General features: G+C 41.9%; 1 protein-coding gene across 22 annotated transcripts in view; it reads left to right on the top strand.

Annotated features, from left to right (window-relative positions):
- TENM2 (teneurin transmembrane protein 2) overlaps window positions 1–18,571 on the top strand; it is a 689,309-nt gene that overhangs the window by 497,433 nt on the left and 173,305 nt on the right. For all 22 annotated transcript variants that reach the window (XM_030503751.1, XM_030503752.1, XM_030503763.1 and 19 more), the window contains one exon: window positions 8,811–9,045. In XM_030503751.1, the coding sequence (XP_030359611.1) occupies window positions 8,811–9,045 (235 nt within the window). The remainder of the gene's footprint in view (window positions 1–8,810; window positions 9,046–18,571) is intronic.

The following is an 18,571-nucleotide window of genomic DNA, read 5'->3' as shown; positions in this document are numbered from 1 at the left end:
GTTTACAAGTCTGATTCGATGCAACATATACATTGCATTGTATTTGCTTCTCTTTATTATAGCACTGTGCAATGTTCCTCTCTTTTCATTACACAGATTATATTTTCCTGTTCTACATGTTGGGAAATAGATGGTCCAGGTGGTAAATAACTGGCTTCCCAGGAGCAGTGAAATTGAATTGTCCCAGGAAGCTCCTTCAGGAGCCTTGTATTTACTGGTATATGCCAGTAAGTCTTCATGTTGACAACTCATATATCAGTGTTTATTTCCACCATTTGATTATCAGGTGGTTCAGCCTAAAGGAAAATCTGTATTTCATTATTATTATTTTAATGCTTTCTTTGGGCTGGAGGGGTAAAATTGGAAACATTTCTGGAACACCTTTAACCCTGAAAACCCATGGAAGAGCATCGTAATACGTGTCGTGGCTTAACAACAGCCGAAACCAGGACAGGAAGGTAGAACTTCTTTTCTTCCTTTAAACAAGAAAACTAGTGTAGTTTTGTTGGTAGTGCTGTTGAACTGAAAACATTCTAGGTTGGTGTGCAGTATGCATTATGGTGAATCAACCCAAGGCAGCAGTATAAGATGGAATAACAAAAAAAGTCAGCAGTTGACAGAAGTTAGTGCTGCTGAGAAGTGATGCAAATACTGCCTGAGAAACAGAGAAATTACTTGATTCTGAAAGCCAGTTCATTAATGAAACTAAACAGATATTTAGTTTCATTAATAATTCAGCTGCCAAAGTTCTCAGTGGTGAAACTTGTCATTGCAGACTCTTAGAACAACAGAAGATTTCAAATTGTGACTCTGCCAATAAATTTTTCCTTCTTAAAGCAGCTGCAGTACCTGGAAGGCTGATTTGTTAAAAAGCTCACCTAGGAATTGCTGAGATCTCAGTTTCCTTTTGGATCTTCTCTCTGACAGAGTTACTTTCATTAATGTATTTTGAGAAACACTTTCTTGTGTAATATTTTCATGAGGTCAGGTTTAACAAAAAAAAAATATCATTTTGGATGATGTGTAATACATTGTGTGACATTCCTGAAATAATCGAGGTAATGCATTGCATTAAAACACCTGTGGCTGGCATTTCTTTGCCCCCTTGGAAAACAGCTTTGTGTGCTAGCTGACTGTGTTATGTAAAACCCAAAGTACTGCTCTAATAGCTTCGGGGATGACTTTCTATTGCACCTGACTCCAGAATCACAATGAACTGGAAATTACAGTACAATTATTTTTATGTCACTGTGAAAATTTTCAGGCTCCCTCTTGGACCATCCAGGGAAACAGCAGTTTTCAAGCTCTGAAACGCCACCAGGCTTACTCTGCTGGCCTAAATATTTCTGTTCACAAATTTGTGTATATTGTTCAGAAAAATGTAGGTCTTTGCTTTCCCTTTGATGGGATTCTCAGTGTATCAAACTGTGTAAGCTTTGGAGAGGATTTGTGTAAGTATCTAGATAGGGTTCAACTCCTTCCCATTCTGCAGAATCACGTCTATAGAGCAACACTGAGCATTTTGCGCTAAACTATTCCATGGTAATGATGACAGCAATAATGAACTTCATTGCTTGAGAAATATATCTGTATGTTTTTCTTTTTAGTTCTTCTTACATCAGTGCCTTCTTCAGACAAAGTCATATATCTAAGCTAAAGAAGATAAATACACCCTTAGTTTCTCTGGAATATGTTTTATATCTATTTCATTATTGGAAAACTAAATGAAAAGGTTGATTGAAAAAGATGTGAAATACGTGGATTCTTTTTCAGCTGGAAAGAGGATTCTTTAACCTCTCTGTGACTTATTTGTATGATATGTAAAAATGGAAGTATGCCTACCACAAAATATATACACACATACATACATATATAAAGTACCACAGGACAGTGAGTCCACATAAAGCATTATTATTAAAGTGCTGCATTTTGCCATTGACTAGCCATTATTTTCTGCTGCTAGTACCCCTCATGCATTGTGACAGTGAATATTTAAGTGATGTATTTCAGCAAATATAATTAGTACATTGTGTCTCAGATAATACTATTTTGTAGAGCAGTGGGTTTTAACCTTTTTATAGGTGACCCTCACTTGAGAAAATTGGTTATATGACTGTAATCCCTTAGATTAGACTCCTGATAAAGGCTCCTACCTCTTTTCCTTTGCTTGATGAGCATGCACACCGCTTTTTCACAACCAACCCACCCATGTAGCACAAACACCAAGTCTGCCACTTTTAAGATTCAGCAATGAGTTCAGTTCTGGGCCCCTCACTACAAGAGAGACATTGAGGTGCTGCAGCAGGGCCAGAAAAGGGCACTGGAGCTGGTGCAGGGCCTGGAGCACAAGTGTGATGAGGAACGGCTGAGGTACCTGGGGGGGTTTAGTCTGGAGAAGAGAAGGCTCAGGGGGGACCTTATCGCTCTCTACAGCCACCTGACAGGAGGTTGTAGTGAGATGGGGTCAGTCTCTTCTCCCAAGTAACAAGTGATTGGATGAGGAAAAGGCCTCAAGCTGCACCAGGGGAGGTTTAGGCTTGATACTGGGAACAATTCCTTCCCCAAAGGGTTGTCAGGCGTTGGAACAGGCTGCAGTGGTGGAGTCACCGTCCCTGGAAGTGTTCACACACCATGTAGATGTGTCCCTTAGTTGTCACTGAAGGTTAATGGTGGCCTCGGCAGTGCTGGGGAACGGTTGGACTTGATGATCTTAAAGGTCTTTTCCAACCAGTTGATTCTATGATGCTGTGCTGACAATAGCAGCTAATAATCCTGCTCCAAGCAGGGCACTTCTGTTTAGATGCACTTGGATGTCTGCACAGAGCATCTCACCACCTCCAGTTCTGGGAACGCTCTGGAGTAGCTGCCACACTCTGTGTGCACAGCCCCAGCTCAGGTCAGGCAGAGTTAATTTGGTGGCTGCTGGTTCTGCCTCCCGTGCGATGAACTCGTGCCCCGCAGCTGGGAGCCGCAGACAGAAAGCACTTTACTGGCTCCTACTGCATTAGTATCTGATTGCCTTGTAAGTGGTAAGGTAATTTACCTTCAGCACTCCTGCAAAGGATATGGATAAAGACGCTTATAGATAACAAGTGATTCGTCCACAATCGCTCAGAGGTTGGCTCAGTCAGAGTAGGATACAGAAACTATGACAAAGTCCTAGACTTTATCCGTTAAACCACCTTTCCCCTTCTCTGTGATTATCTGGATATTGTGGGTACGTAATGGAGTATTTTTTGTTTGGTTTTGTTGCTTCTTTTTTGCCACAGCAGCATTTTATTTTCTACTCTATCACTGCGCTGAGGAGGTGGCTGCAGTGCACTGGCAGAGACTGATAAGTGACTTACAATTTTATACCACACGTTTACTGAATTTTCAGTTTGAAATGTACAGTCTGGGATGACAGCCAGTCATTCAACCTGTTCTTGCCTCAAACACTGTAAAAACATGCAGACAAAAGAAGGAACACCTGGCAAATGTTTTGGGTTTACAACAACAACGAGAGAGTTAATGATATCCATGGTTAGGAGTGAGATAACTTGCTTCTTTACAGCATACGTTGAAAACATTTTCCGAATGTTTAGATTCCATTTAACTGTGGCCTTGCACAATATAGTGTAGAGAATTAAACAAACAGAAGAACTAAAGCAGACACAGCATTAAACCAATTCTGTACTGCTGGGAAGGAGCCCTGGTCCTACCCCACCAAAGTCCAGTGAGGGCTGAAATCCCAGGTGAAAGTTGGCCATGGAGACGGCAGCTCCCTGTAATACTGTATTATATTCCTGGTGTTTCAATGCTTTCTTTTCTTCCTGACTCTGAGTAATGTGATCTGCCTTTGAAGATGAATTTAGCTTGGAAGGTGGCCCCGTGGTTCTATGGAAAACCTGTTCCTCATTGTGATAGCAGATGATGTGGTTTCCTTGTGGTTGAGTTGTTTGAATAAAGAACTAGGAATACTGAAGACTGGGTTTCTAATGCTGGCTAACAAGGATTTTCTGTAGGTTTACTTAATTTTTTCTTTCAATTCATCAGCTTCATTATCTTTTTGCATTCAGTATTTGTATTGTTTAGAAGTGTAAGGAAATAGCTGCATCGTTGCTCATTTCAGAAAAATAATGTATGTTTGTTGTTTTTCTTTCAGTTCTTTTGTGGAAAGGATTGATGAGGAGGTGTTTCTATGTCTTTAAACACTTAATCATGGCACAGAGGATAATTCAGCACAACTGAGATACAATCTACGGTTACTTTTTTGAGGTAGTGTTGACAAAGAACTGCTTTGCTTAGATTAGGGGTGCTGCTGATTCTGCTTTGAATTTAATCTCTGAGGTTGGGGATTGACTTGTTCTCAGATCATTGTGTTGCTGGGATTTAGCACATGTTAAGTGAGTGTACCACAGCCTTGGAAAAACTTTGGAAAGTAATTTGCCCGTGTTAAAGTGGATCTGAAGTTTCACATTGTGTTTTAGACAATATTTGGATGGCAAAAATAGGTGAGAAGTGATGTTTGGAAGTGTGTGCTCAGGAGCAGACAGCCATCGCCATTGTACATGAAACACTGTGACATCCCACGGCTTTCCCTGATCCCTGAGGTTGCTGGGCTTGTGTTGTGATGCAGCAGCACAGGCTCCCGAAGGATGCGTGGCAGCTGCCCATCACACAGCACTTCCCACGGCACCCCTGCCATATGCGCAGCAGGGCAGTGGCCTCGGGGTTGTACTTTGGGCTGCAGATCTTTTAGTGTCCCTGTGCATGCAGAAAAAGGAAAGATCATAGTGACAGAGTTCTGCTCAGGGTTGGTTGGGTTTGGTGGGTTTTTTTGTTTCTAAGGGGACAAGTGCTATTCTGCATCTTGTTTTAACTGACATTTTATCTCTGTTCCAACAATTTCTTTAATGGTTTCACTGGATAAAAGAATGAACAGGAAAAAAACTTTTTTTTTTCCTTTTTTAGCATTTTGGTTATGATTAAACTCAACTAAGGGCTGGATAGCTTATGATTGCTTCAAAGATATGTAGATCAGACTTTGTATTCTCAGATCACTTAATTAGAACACAATTTATCCACACTCAGCTTCTAATTTGAAATGAGCATTGCTGATATTCTTGACTGCAGTAAGATCTCTTGAAGAATCGCGTGTTGATTATCTGGTCATCAAGCCCTGATTTTTCAGAAGTGCTCAGCACAATCAATGTGTACTAAAGTTCATTAGAATTAGGTGTGTTTGTCTATTTGTGAATGAAATCAGAAATTAAAAAAATGAAAAAAGCCAAAACATGGAGAGTACCAGTATGTCAGATTTCCAGTTCTGTGATTTCCATTGCAGTTCTAAGAGACTTCTCCTTAAATCCTAAATGTTTGAGACTGTAGAGTGTATTCTAGTGAAATCCCCACTTCATGTAATAATTGAGAAGACTTAATTTCCTCAGTATTTTTCCCCAAACCAATACTGGCAACTGCTATCTCAAAAATAAAATCTCTTTCCTGATGTAAAAAGCCAGATGTATTCCATCTAGACACAGTGTGGTTAAGCTTCTAAATAATAAAGCAATTTGTGAGAGACCACAGAGCATGTCATGTCCTAAGATCCGTTGTGCCAGTCCTTTAGGCTGCTGATCTTTTATTACAGGGCAAGTGATTTACTTTTCTGAACTTCAGAGCTCAGCAGATTTGCAGGTAGTGCTGTTGAAGTTTTAATTTAGGCAAAGATGCTCATAAAGAAGTGCTCAGATGTTCAGATGTGAATCCAATTTTATATCCCTGGCAAGTTCAATAGTGTTCAGTTTCTGCTTTTGATTCATTTAAACAGTTTTATGAAGAAGCAACATATTAAGCTTGTATCTCTCTCCTATATACACGAGTGTGTGTGCATGCTCCCTAGTTAGTACTTTTATATATATATAAGCCTTTATATGTTTTAATATAAACTAAGTATATCTATATAATGTTGATATTGGTGTTTGGTTTATTATTCTATATTAAATGCTACATTCATCTTATGCCAGATCTCTGAGGTTTTGCAGCTGCAGTAGTGTATATTCAGTTACTTCTGCACAGCTTATTTTGCGCAGTATCTTTTATTTACTGTGTGGGACCTGAGTCTCGAGGAAGATTAAATTAATTTGTGGTAACTTGAATTCAGTTCTTGCTTCCTTAATCTTACAGAAATTCTGTTCATTCTTATTGATGTGCAGTTGGCTCACTTTTAAGAACAGCCTCTATGATTTGTGGTTGCAAGATTCAGAGTCTTTATTTAGCTGGCGCTACTGTGTCTCTCAGAGGAAAACTTTTTTGTTTATGTGGGTATGACTTTCCCATAGTTATCCTCCAAAAGGAAAAGCTGCATCCAAAGTAAGTTGAGAAAATATGAAGCTCATGAATCTTCTGAAGTAATTTTTAATACAAGGGCACAAGTTTGTATTTTATCACTCATAAGTATCCACTCATTGAAATCCAAACATGCTTTGTTTAAAGTCAGAACACAGACTAGGAGAGTAATTCCACTTAAGCTTCTATGCCTGTGGATGTTGTCCAAACACATTTTCTTCCTGCTGTGTCTTACTCCACATGCTGCTGGGGAATGGCACAGGACCTAGTGTAGATTAGACATTTGGTGTTCTAGGAGGTGCAAATGGGGGCTTTAAACATAAAGATTCGGGGGCTAAACAGTCTCTTTCAAGCTTAAGTAAGACATAGCCAAGGCAAGGATAGTGAAGAGAGGAGCACATGTGATGGTCCTAAAATTTAGGATGTGTTCATGAAAGGTGACTTTGTTTTTAAAGCAGTTGACACTACCATGGGGTGAGCATTCAGGAAACAGACATTCAGAAAAGACTGAAAAACTTCTGTGTTTCTTGTCACAGGAGAAGTTCTACTTGCCTTGTGCAAGCCCCAGTAAACCTGTCTCTTCTTCATCAGCCTATGCTTCCCCAGGCCCACAGAAATGTGTAGGAAAATGAATGATCTCTCTCCAAAAATCTCTGTTCTCTTTCTCTTTGCCAGTTGTACTGCTGTTAGGAGTGTGAGTTGCTTTTCCCAGGTGGACAGTCAGCAGAGCAGTGGTTAGGAGAGGAACTGGTCCCAGGGGTGTTGCATAGAATCATAGAGTTGTTTGGGTTGGAAAAGGCCTTTAAGATCAACCATAAATCTAACACTGCCAAGTCCACCACTAACCCATGTCCCTGAGTGCTACCACTCCATGTGTTGGAAGAGCCCGGCTGGGTGCCTGGAAACAGGCAGGACACGGTCACTGCCGTGGCTTGGGGTGCTGTGCCAGTTTGCCCCTCTGACTGCCAGCATTGAAGCTGCAGTATCGTGTGCTTTTCCCTGTGCAAAAGAAAAGAAACTGGTAACTTCTCTCTTGTGTGAGTCTAAAATATATCCCTGATTATAGAAGGTGTTTTGATCAGAACTTTAGCATCCAAAAGCCTGAAATGATGCACCGATTTCAGTTCCTGGCTGTGTCGCCTGATTCTAAGTTGGGATTAATCACCCTGGAATGGTTTTGGGGTTTGGGGGGAATCAGGGGATTTTTGGCTTTTTTATTTTATTTTTTTTTTTTTAATATTGGTCTCAATTTACAGGTAATTAATCAGTTCAGCAGTTTCTCTATACTTCATTGTTTCATATAAAAACAGATCAGTCTCGCTGCAAATGGTTTCCCCTTGTGATGTGTTCTTTTATTGTTTGATTCATTAAGTACACAATGTGCTTCAGTTTCTAAAAACAAATATACATCAGTATAATTATTGTTTCTCTAATACAACTTTTTCTGATTATTGTTCACTAGAAAGCTCTAACTTAATATAATGACTAAAGCATGCGGTTCATAACACACAGTTTGTTTTCTTTAATCTCTTTTGCTATTTCTATTAGAAGTAAGTAGTTCTAACATGTGGAATTGCACTTAAACTTATTTACCATTCTGCATTTATGTTTGGAAAAGTGACTATGCTCAAGTGACACCTGCTTATTCTATTTTCTTCTCATGTGCTTTTTATTTTAATCCACTTGCCTTATTGATTACAAAAAATCATTTTCATTATCTGCAAATATGTCAGTACTCAAAGAATGAGAAAAGTTTCTATCCTTCCTTATCACTAAAAATCATCTGCTATTTTCAATCAAAGAGTCTGAAAGGGGAGCATAATTCTCAGATCTTCGTGTGTGTTTGTGGCATTGCTAAATAGAAAAATAAAGGCCAAATCCCGATCACACGGAAGAACATGAAAGATACCATCATTGCATTGTTGCTCCCTTTTCATGTTTGAAGTTTAATCTTCTTTCACTGGAACAAATAATGTTCGTTTGAAGCTGATTGGTAAAATAACAGCGAGTGAAAGCAGATTGAGATCTCTGAGTAAGCTTTATAGGAGCCTAAAGACCATATTCTCAAAAGCTGGTTTTAATCCATTAAGGTTCATCTCCTTAAAGACCCTGCTAGAAACAGGGAGGAAAAAGTTCCTCTGGGTGGATGTACAGAATGGTCAAGCTGGACTGCTGTCCTGCTCCTCCACAGAGGATCTTTTCTCCAGGAAGAATCCATAAAGATGTATTTTTAAATCTAAATATAGTCTTTGTGACCATCCCAACTGCGCAGCCTCAAAACACTGTTTTATATCTCTGATCTCTAATAAGCACTGATGTGATTTAACCGTATTTTAACATCTACAGGTCCAAAAGGCATGTAGGCTTAGTTTCCTATATCTGTGGGATTTGGCTTTTTTTCCAGGCAGCGGTCCTTTGAGAATGTCAAGGGAGAACGGTACTATCAACACACATTTGTGATCTGTTTTTCTTCTCTGTTCTAGGCCCTTCAAACCACCACAGCCAGTCAACGCTGAGGCCACCCCTGCCTCCTCCTCACAACCATTCGCTATCCCATCACCATTCCTCTGCCAACTCCCTCAACAGGAACTCTCTCACAAACCGCCGGAACCAGATCCACGCGCCCGCGCCGGCGCCCAACGACCTGGCCACCACCCCCGAGTCCGTGCAGCTGCAGGACAGCTGGGTGCTCAACAGCAACGTCCCGCTGGAGACCAGGTGGGTCATGGGTGGGTGCCCCGGGGTGCCCTGCACCGTGCTCTCAAGTGCACACAGAATTGCTTTGGCTCGTTAAGAGATGGGGGTTCACTCAGCTTGTGTCAGTAGTGGGTTTGAAGGGCACAGCACTGGGAGTTAGTTAGAATACCCGCCAGCCTCGGATTTGCTTTGCATTGGAATGTGGACAGGTGAACATGTTCACATGCCCCATGTTAAAGGCTTTTATTCATTTGCACCATCCCTGCTTACACAGCTCGTGGTGTTAGTGCAGCATATTTTACTCACAGGCTCAGGGACCACTTAAAATTCATATTGGCTGTGTTGCTGAAAAAATACACATTTTTACATTTCCTGAAGTAACAGAGGCTCATTTGAAATTATACATTTTGGGAGACCTTGAGAAACAATCCCGGATCCAAGACTGACAGTACTATAATTTTAATTTATATTTCATCCCCCATGCAAGCTCATTTTAATCTCTTCTGTACATGTTAACAGCTTGATGCCCATGGGGCAAACAGTTGCATATAAATGAAAAGGTGCAGCACTTAGTCCTGCCAGAGAAATAAATAAATAAAGGCCTGACATGCTGCTGTTCTAAATATTCTGGTTTGTTGTCAGTGGGAGTATGGAATGTTAAACACATTTAACTTGTGCTTTAAATAGTGGAGCTGGTCTGCCAGAATTTAAAATTAGCCATTGTGGTGTTGAAAAAAGGGAATGGGAGAGGAGGGTGTTCCTGCTTGCCCAGACAGTGAGGAACACAGCCACAGGTAGGGGAGCTGGACTGCCTGTAACGCTGGCTCGTACCAGGGTTTCAGCTGCTTGGTTGCTGCAGCTTCTGTTATATTTAATTTGCAACCTTCCAGGAATTCAGTGCCGGATCACACTCAGAGTAGCTAGGTGTGGTGCAGTTACACCACTGTGCTGAATCACACTCAGAGTAGCTAGGTGTGGTGTAGTTACGCTGCTGTGCAGCATCAGACAAGTCCCTCCCCAAATTTGATTAACGATTGCCTTCTGGTTTGGAGCTCTGGGAGGAGTTAGTAGAGTTGGATTGAAGCTTACAACACCCAGGCTGTTGTTACTCAGCAGTTAATCAGTGGTTGTAGCACCATGGGGAGCAAATGAGACTAACTAGAGCAGGGAGTCTGTGCCCAGTCTGTGTTCCTGTGCCGCTTTGAAATGCTCATCAGGGGCTTCATTCACATTGCCCTACTTTGCTAAAATGGTAATGAGGGTGCCATGAAGAAGGGGGGGCTGAGAAGCAAATGTAAGTTATCCAAAGCCTGAGGTGTCCAAAAAAAGACAGGAAAGGGATTCTCACTTATTGAAGTTTGGAGCTAACTTTGGCCAAAAAATAAAATAAATTAGGAGTGAAGCTCAGCTCTGAACTGCTGCTTCTGTGAGAGCATCTGCTCCTCTTTAGAGCTTAATTTGGGCATCCAGAATTTGGTATTTATTGCTAAGAACTACAAGATAAAACTGTTGGTGCTGTTCAGCCCAGGCCAGTTATTGCTGTGCAGTTCACTGCCCAGGATTATAACATACCTTTACTTTTAGTGTAGAGTGACTCCCTGCTGTTCCTTGTCTATTTGTTTTCATATGAAATTGTTCTTGGGTACAACAGTACCTGAAATATGTCATTTCTGATGGCTTAGGATTGTTCCAATTTATCAAACACTTTATAGGGAGGTAATTCCTTGGGATATTCACATAAGGGATTCTTTGTCATAATAATGGCACCCTGAAAAGTGGGCATTTCCCTGGCTGTTTTTCCTTTGCTGCCTGATTTTGTGCCTGTCCCCTGTCAGTGAAGACTTTCAATTCTATTCCTAACTTTGGTTCTTTTCCTTTTCTTTTTTTGTTCTCCTAAAACCTCTGGGAATATCTATACCTTGGTGTTGATGACAAAAGGTTACTTTGTGAATACTGGACTTTTTGGAGATACCCAGAAATTCATTGGAGCTTTCCCGCAGCTAGGTTTTTCCTAGGCAAGCATTAAGATATTAGAAAACATCCTGACAGTATTTCTGTGTTCTAAGACCATTCCAGAGTTGCTTCAGGATCGATTTTTCTTCTTGTCTGAAACCACACACCTGACAGCACCTGATGGCAAGTTTCATCACAAGAATATTAACTCAGAAGATGATGAATTCTTTTTTTCTGGTTTGCAGTGAGTTGTGAAGTTGGTACCTGCAGAACCATTGGAGACTTTCAGATTAGCCTGGAATTCTTTCACTTTAAAACTGGTCTTTCACCTACATTCATACCAGCATCCAAAAAAACCAATAAAAAGACATCTTTCTGGTAACTATTAACTTTTTAGTTCATCCTTTACTTTATAGTTTTACCTTGTGGTGGAACACTGATCCCTCCTATACTGCCTCTTCACAGTGCACTACTCTGTCATTTTTTCTCTTGTTGTCATCTTATGAATGTGAGTAGTGGAGTGCTCAGGAGGCAAAGCCAGCACTGACAGCACCTGCTTTATCACAAAGAGTTTCACAACTCTTAGTTTTCACCTTTCAGTTACCTCCAGTCGATTCTGCTTTTGACTGGAAATGATGTGCAAGTGGTCACATTACTGATGGTGAAACAAAAAGCAGAACCTGAGCTGTGTGAATGCTTCATGTCAGCTCTACAAAACCCAGATCACAATTTAGATTCCAGATGTCTCTTTATCGCACAGCACTGAAAACCGGAATCATTGAATAATAAAACGTGTGTCTGCATGGTGTTATATTTTTTTTCCTGGTACGAATATTTTTCCCCTCCCTTCTTTCCTTTGCTACCTCAGGCACTCTGGGCTAAATTCAGGCTGCGTGGAGACAGCACGTTCTTTCCAGATATTTCTTTTCTCCACCTCTTTTTTCCAATATTGATGGGAGGGTTAATAACTTTTTTTTGTGACGTCAGGTAAGCTTTTACTGCTTGCACATGCTTTCATCTACCCTCTTCAGGCAACCCTCTTCTTTCATGTACCCAAGAATCCATGTATGCTTTGTGGTTCTGTATTTTTCACTTCATTATGCTTAGCTGTATTTTAGTAGCTTGTGGCTTTTGGTGGAGTTACAAGATCACAAAATATTCATACAGAGTCGCTAATTATGCTTTTTTAGAATCAGAGAATACTTTGTGTTGGAAGAGAACTTTAAAGATCATCTAGTCTAATACTACTGCCGTGGGCAGGGACACCTTCCACTAGACCAGGTTGCTCCAAGCCCCTGTGTCCAGCCTCGCCTTGAACACTGCCAGGGATGTTTGGTGATTTTTCTGTGCTTGTTTCTGGTTCAAAGCAAACAAATATGGACTATATCTTCCCTAGGCTGCTGCTTCTTTATGGCTGCAACAGCCCCCCAGGCTGGCTGTGTAATTGTTCTGTTTTCTTTGAAATAAGGGTCCGTAATGGAAGAGTTGAAATATCTTTAACTAAGGACGCAGTAATACATTGCCATAGCATTTTTATGGTGCTATTTTTATGGTTCATTTCTGCAGTACTTAGCTGCTTTACCTTTAAGCTCGGAGCTGCTGTTTAATGCTCTTTAACTTTTACTGTCCTCTTGCAGTCTCTTTCAAACTGTCTCCTCCTCCTCCTTTCCAAAGTGCTGGTTTCTGCATTTTCCAGTTAAGAGGTGTTCCTTTATTGCTTCTTTAATCATTGATTTTGAAGAGGATGGTATGATGAAAATACCACCTTTGAACATCCCAGTTTGGGTCATATTACTTCCAGACACCTAGAGAGGCAGTGGTCTGCTTTCAAGCTTGAAATGCTTAGAGAGAACAGGGAGAAAAGTATGGCTTTGCAAGCAACCTTCGGGAACCTCACACAGAGCCATCTGCAAGTGCCGGTCAAAAACAGAAACACAGAATCCTAGAATGGTTTGGGTTGGAAGGGACCTCAAAGCTCATCCAGTTCCAACCCTCTGCCATGAGCAGGAACACCTTCCACTAGAGCAGGTTGCTCCAAGCCCCTGTGTCCAACCTGGCGTTGAACACTGCGAGGGATGAGGCAGCCACAGCTTCTCTGGGCAACCTGCTCTAGTGTCTCGCCAACCTCGTAGTAAACAATTTCCTAATATCTAATCTAATCTAAGTCTGCCCTCTTTCATCTTAAATCAGTTCCTCCTTGTTCTATCACTACATACCCTTGTCCAAAGCCCCTCTCCAGGTTTCTGTAGCCTGTTTAGGCACTGGAGCTGCTCTAAGGTCTCCCCTTCAGGAGCTTTCTCTTCTCCAGGCTGAAGCAGCCCAGCTCTCTCAGCCTGTTTCCAGAGCAGAGCTGCTCCAGCCCTCGCAGCATCTCCATGGCCTCCTCTGGACTCATTCCACATCCCTCTGGTGTTGGGGGTTCCAGAGGTGGATGCAGTACTCCAAATGGGATCTCACAAGAGCAGAGTAGAGGGGAAAAATCACCCCTCTCGACTTGCTGGTCACACTCCTTTTGATGCAGCCCAGCATATGGTTGGCTTTCTGTCACAAAACACCCCCAAGTCCTTCTCCTCAGAGCTGCTCCATCCAGTCTCTCCCAGTCTGTGTTTGTGCTTGGGATTACCCTGACCCACATGCAGGACCTTGCACTTGTCTTTGTTGAACTTCATGAGGTTGGCATTGGCCACCTCTCAGGCGTGTCAAGGTCCTTCTGGATCCCATCCATTCCCTCCAGTGTGTTGACCGCACCACACAGCTCAGTGTCATCAGCAAACTTGCTGAGGGTGCTCGATCCCACTGTCCATGTGGCTAACAAAAACGTTGAACAGCACCCAGTACCAACCCCTGAGGAATACCACGTGAGTCATAAGTGAGGATAACAGAAGAGCTTTCATGGATGGATGTTTGAGTGAGATTGCCTAATGTACTAATGCCTGTTCCAGTACTTTATATTGATATTAATTTAGTTGGTACCATTATAATTAATAATACTTAATCCAGGAGAAAAAGACAAAATTAAACAGAAATTAGTCTTATTCCTTAGTGTTATAATTAGTCTCATACTTTCAAATATTTTCAGTTCAAATCCTTCAGTTGTAATTGCATGTATGTCTATAATTTCTTTGAGCTTGCTCACAAGGATCTGTTGCTAAGCTTCAAGAAAGACTGTAGCTAGAAATGTTTTTCCCATATTTCAGGAGAATGAATGATGGTCACTCTTCTGGTGATTACAAAATCAGGTTCTTCAGATCTTGTGGGCTGTAGTATAAGAGCAGTGGTCCAAATCTGGGGTCATTCAAGCAAAGTTCAGTTTAATGATTGAATAATCTGAACATTAGCCTTAAAAGAACCCCCATGTTGCTCTTCAAAATATTTGCCAGCTCCTGGGTTGAAGCTGTATTTCTTGCTTTGCCAGTCTGATTCCAACACACTCACTCTGGGTGAGCCTGAGGAGAGGGAGCTACGGCACAAATGAGAGATTAATGGATGGAGCAGCAACATGAGCTATAGCCCCATATGCACCAGTGCAGTGCATGAACTCAAACCCATAGGGCATCATAGCGGGGTAACATCTGCACACAGCATCTTTGTGGCTGCAGCCTTCCAGGCAGTGAAGGAACGGATGGGGTACGGAATGGCTATGCACAGGCTACAGCAGCCATGGCAAAAAAAAAGCCAAGAATAGAACAGTGGCACTTAGTGCTGGGGACGGGGGTGTTAATATTTTTTTTATTTTTAAGAAAGAAATTAAGTATGTGGAGTGTTGTTAAAACTGCATTCAGACACTGTACCGTGTTAGAGTGTCCACATCAGTGCAGACCTTCTGAACTGAATACAGAAACTTGAAGTTTCTGAATGTGTAGAAGCTCCAAGGTACAGCCCTTCTCCACAACTGCCTGCCTATTTTCAATCATGTCTCAATATTTTGATCTCTTTATACATGATGCAAAACGTTCTGGAACAGAATAGTGAAACAAAATTTCTTTTCCTTTTGTTAATGCAAATTTCTAGGATATATTCGGCATAACAAACAACTACTTGGAACAGCCAGCTAACTTCTCACTAATTTTGCTTTGTCTTATTTGTCTTTCTCTTACCATTTAGTTAAACTATTTGGCTACAGACACATATGCTACAGGAGTTTAGTCCACTGAGTTTGAGGGCTGGGATGAGAACTGACTCCTTCATTCTTTGTTTCCACACGTGAAGGTTGCTGGAAGATTGTGTATGGACTTTCCAAATAAATGGGATCTGAACAGATAGATTCTAAAAATCAAAAGCATTTTGAAGAGTCAAGTAAAGCACAGTCAAAAGCATCCTCAAGGACTTCAGGCACATTTGGGCCATGTACTTGGAGGAATTCCAAAAGTGTTATGGAAAGGTCGTTTATTAGCAGGCCACTGGAGCATTGTTTTCATAACAAATGTAGACTGTGATAGGAGAGAAAAAGGGTGAAGGAGAACACTACAAAAGTAGAATACATAATAATGGTTCAGAAGATCGATCTAGATGTACTCCCACTCACATGCAGATAAGCTTAAAGAAGTTCTCACAGATTGCAGATAATTGCATGTTTCACAGTCGTGTTGGTTTGGGTTTGTAAGTTTTGGGTTGTGCAGTGAACAGGCAGCGTGCAACAGCGAATGCCAGGTACATTTAGGGTGTTACTCTATATTTAAAAAAAATAATCTCAAATGATGTGATTCAGATTCCTGGGCTTTAAGTTTACATGTAGACATAACAAAGCTATAACAAAATTATTTTAGATATTTGGGGTTATTATTCTATTATTTACAGTCTATTATCTATAGACTTGAAATACCATTGTTGTTAGTGCTGTTTTCTTTTTCTCATGTTGAGTAGTTGAATTAAGAGGCAGTGAAGAGCTTATATGTATGTATGCCTTTTAAAATAGAAGTGGTTTGAAATTATGTTCATTAATTTACACCTGGGTCGGGGCAATCCCAAGCCCAGCTGCAGGTTGGGTGGAGAAGTGATTCAGAGCAGCCCTGCGGAGAAGGATTTGGGGGTGTTGGTTGGCAAGAAACTGAACATGACCCGGCTTCTGTGTGCCCTTGAGCCCAGAAACCACTCGTGTGCTGGGCTGCATCAAAAGGAGCGTGACCAGCAGGCCGAAGGAGGTGATCCTGCCCCTTTGCTCTTGTGAGACCTCACTTGCAGCACTGTGTGCAGTTCTGGTGTCCCCAGCATAAGAAGGACATGGAGCTGCTGGAGCAAGTGCAGAGGAGGCCACGAGGATGATCAGGGACTGGAGCACCTCCCATATGAAGACAGGCTGAGAAAGTTGGGGCTGTTCAGCCTGGAGAAGAGAAGCTGCGTGAAGACCTCAGAGCAGCCTTCCAGTATCTGAAGGGGGCTACAAGGATGCTGGAGAGAGACTCTTCATCAGGGACTGTAGTGATAGGACAAGGGGTGATGGGTTTATACTTAAAGAGGGGAGATTTAGGTTAGATGTAAGGAAGAAATTCTTTGCTGTGAGAATGGTGAGGCGCTGGAGCTGAGGCTGCCCAAGAAAGTTGTGAATGCTCCAACTCTCGCATTGTTCAAGGCCAGGTCAGACGGGGCTTGGAGCAACCTGGTCTAGTGGAAGGTGTCCCTGCCCATGGCAGGGGGTTGGAACTTGATGAGCTTTAAGGTCCTTTCCAACCCAAACCAGTCTGAGATTCTATGAACTGATGTGGAAAGCTAAAAATGAAAGGACCTATTGAAATGCAAAATATTGTCATTCTTATCATTACCAGAATAACAAATGTGGTGCATTATTGGATTTCATCCCTTTGTCTGCACTGTGCAACATACTACTCAGAACTTTACAGTAGAAAAAACTCAAGTTTTTCCACTTAGAAAAGGAAAAGTCCTATAGTTTGAGCTGGCTCAGGGCTGCCCAAATCTTGTGATATCTGCATTCTTGATCCTGTTCCCGTTTAATGGAAGTACATATGCAAAGTAACTGCTGTTTTGTGTTTATGTATGTAGCTGTTCCTGTTACTCTTCACTGGGCATTAACTAGCAGTTTCATTGATCCATTCCTGGAGAACAAACAATTGTGAAGAAAGATTAACATAAATTTAAAGGGCAAAGCAATTATTTGCTGGCTAGCTCACACAAAAGCTTACTGGACTCCAGCTGGCAAGCTGGGTGAGCGTGCTCACCACCTTCTTGCAGGGCACCCAGAATCTTTTTTGGCCACACAGTCATCAGTCAGTAAGGTAAGAGGTGGCCCCTGTAGCTCCTTAGGGTCACCGGGCTGCTGTGTGCCATGAGCTCCATCAACAGCAGCCATTTGACCCAATGCATCCTTGCTTGCCTTCCCGGGTCTCCCCTGACAGATTTTATGCCTTTCCATGTGGCTGTGATCCCTTTCAAATTGTTAAGCTACTAATGATCCCCACCTCAGCAATCCTTCCTCTCTCCATATTTTTCACCTGATCTTTCTACAGAATCTCTTGCAGCTCTTTGTCCCAGCTGAGCAGCTCTCTGAGCAGCTGCCCAAGGCTGTGCCATTGGGAGGTACCAGAGCCAGGCTGGGGACACAGCTGAGCACTCCAGCATGGAGCTCACAGTAGGGATGAGAGAGACAGGTTATAAAAACTTTATCCAACAGTATCTCAGTTAACATATTCCAGATGAAAAGCAGATTCTTCTGTAAAAAGGTATCCAGAACAGAGCTAACAGTGCAGCTGCAGGACAATACATGTTTTACCTGCGTTTTACCTATTCTCTCTTTTCAATTGCAGCTTTGGGAACATTGCCTATTTGGCTTTGTTTAATAATATGACAGATGAGGGTGGCCAACGGCTGGCACCTGCCTTTTTGTAAAACATCCTACCATCCTGTCAGGCAGCTTTCAATTACTGTGCTTTTGTGTGTCCAACTGTGTCTTTGTTAAGAGTGCAGAGATGGTGGTGACAAGCGAGTCTGGTGCTCACCCATGGCACTCTGCTTTACACCCTGCATTTTCCCGATGACTTTGCCTGGGGATGGGGAGAACCCAGCCTTTAAGGAATCATGATCCTTTCAAGAGCTGGGGAGCTGGCATTAGAGCTGTGCTGGAGGCTAAGTGGCTGCTGCGAGGTTCAGAGTCACATTACAGTCAATAGGAGTGTCCCATTGGTATCGATGGGTTCATTATGAATTACTGTTTCCGTGCCTAATAGAGTGTCCTTAGTTCCTGCACCATGCACAGCGAGTTACAAATTGATTATCTGCAGGAGGCTGAAAAGCACTGAAATAGTGTGTTGTATGAGGGCTGTACTCTGTCTGCAACAGGCATTTGGGTGTGGGGGTGCACACAGGCACCCTTGTGTATGATGGCCGGTTCATTTATACAGTGTGTATTTCCACTGAAAAATCTATCTTACTGAGTTTAGTCTGGAGATTTGATGGGATTTGACAATTTCTTTTAACTATACATTTTAAACCTTTATTGCTAAGTTTAGTGCAGTTGGGGGATACCCAAGTCCCTGTGTTCTAGATGCTAAAAAGGGTCAAACCTGTGCAATTTTACCACACCAGTGAAGCCTCAGCTGTATAAGCCTGGCTGATAATCCTGTGTTTTGCTGTGAGAACCTGA

This window comes from Strigops habroptila, chromosome 12, assembly GCF_004027225.2.
Source record: "Strigops habroptila isolate Jane chromosome 12, bStrHab1.2.pri, whole genome shotgun sequence".
Classification (NCBI taxonomy): Eukaryota; Metazoa; Chordata; class Aves; order Psittaciformes; family Psittacidae; genus Strigops; species Strigops habroptila.
This window is presented reverse-complemented; position numbering and strand designations above follow the sequence as displayed.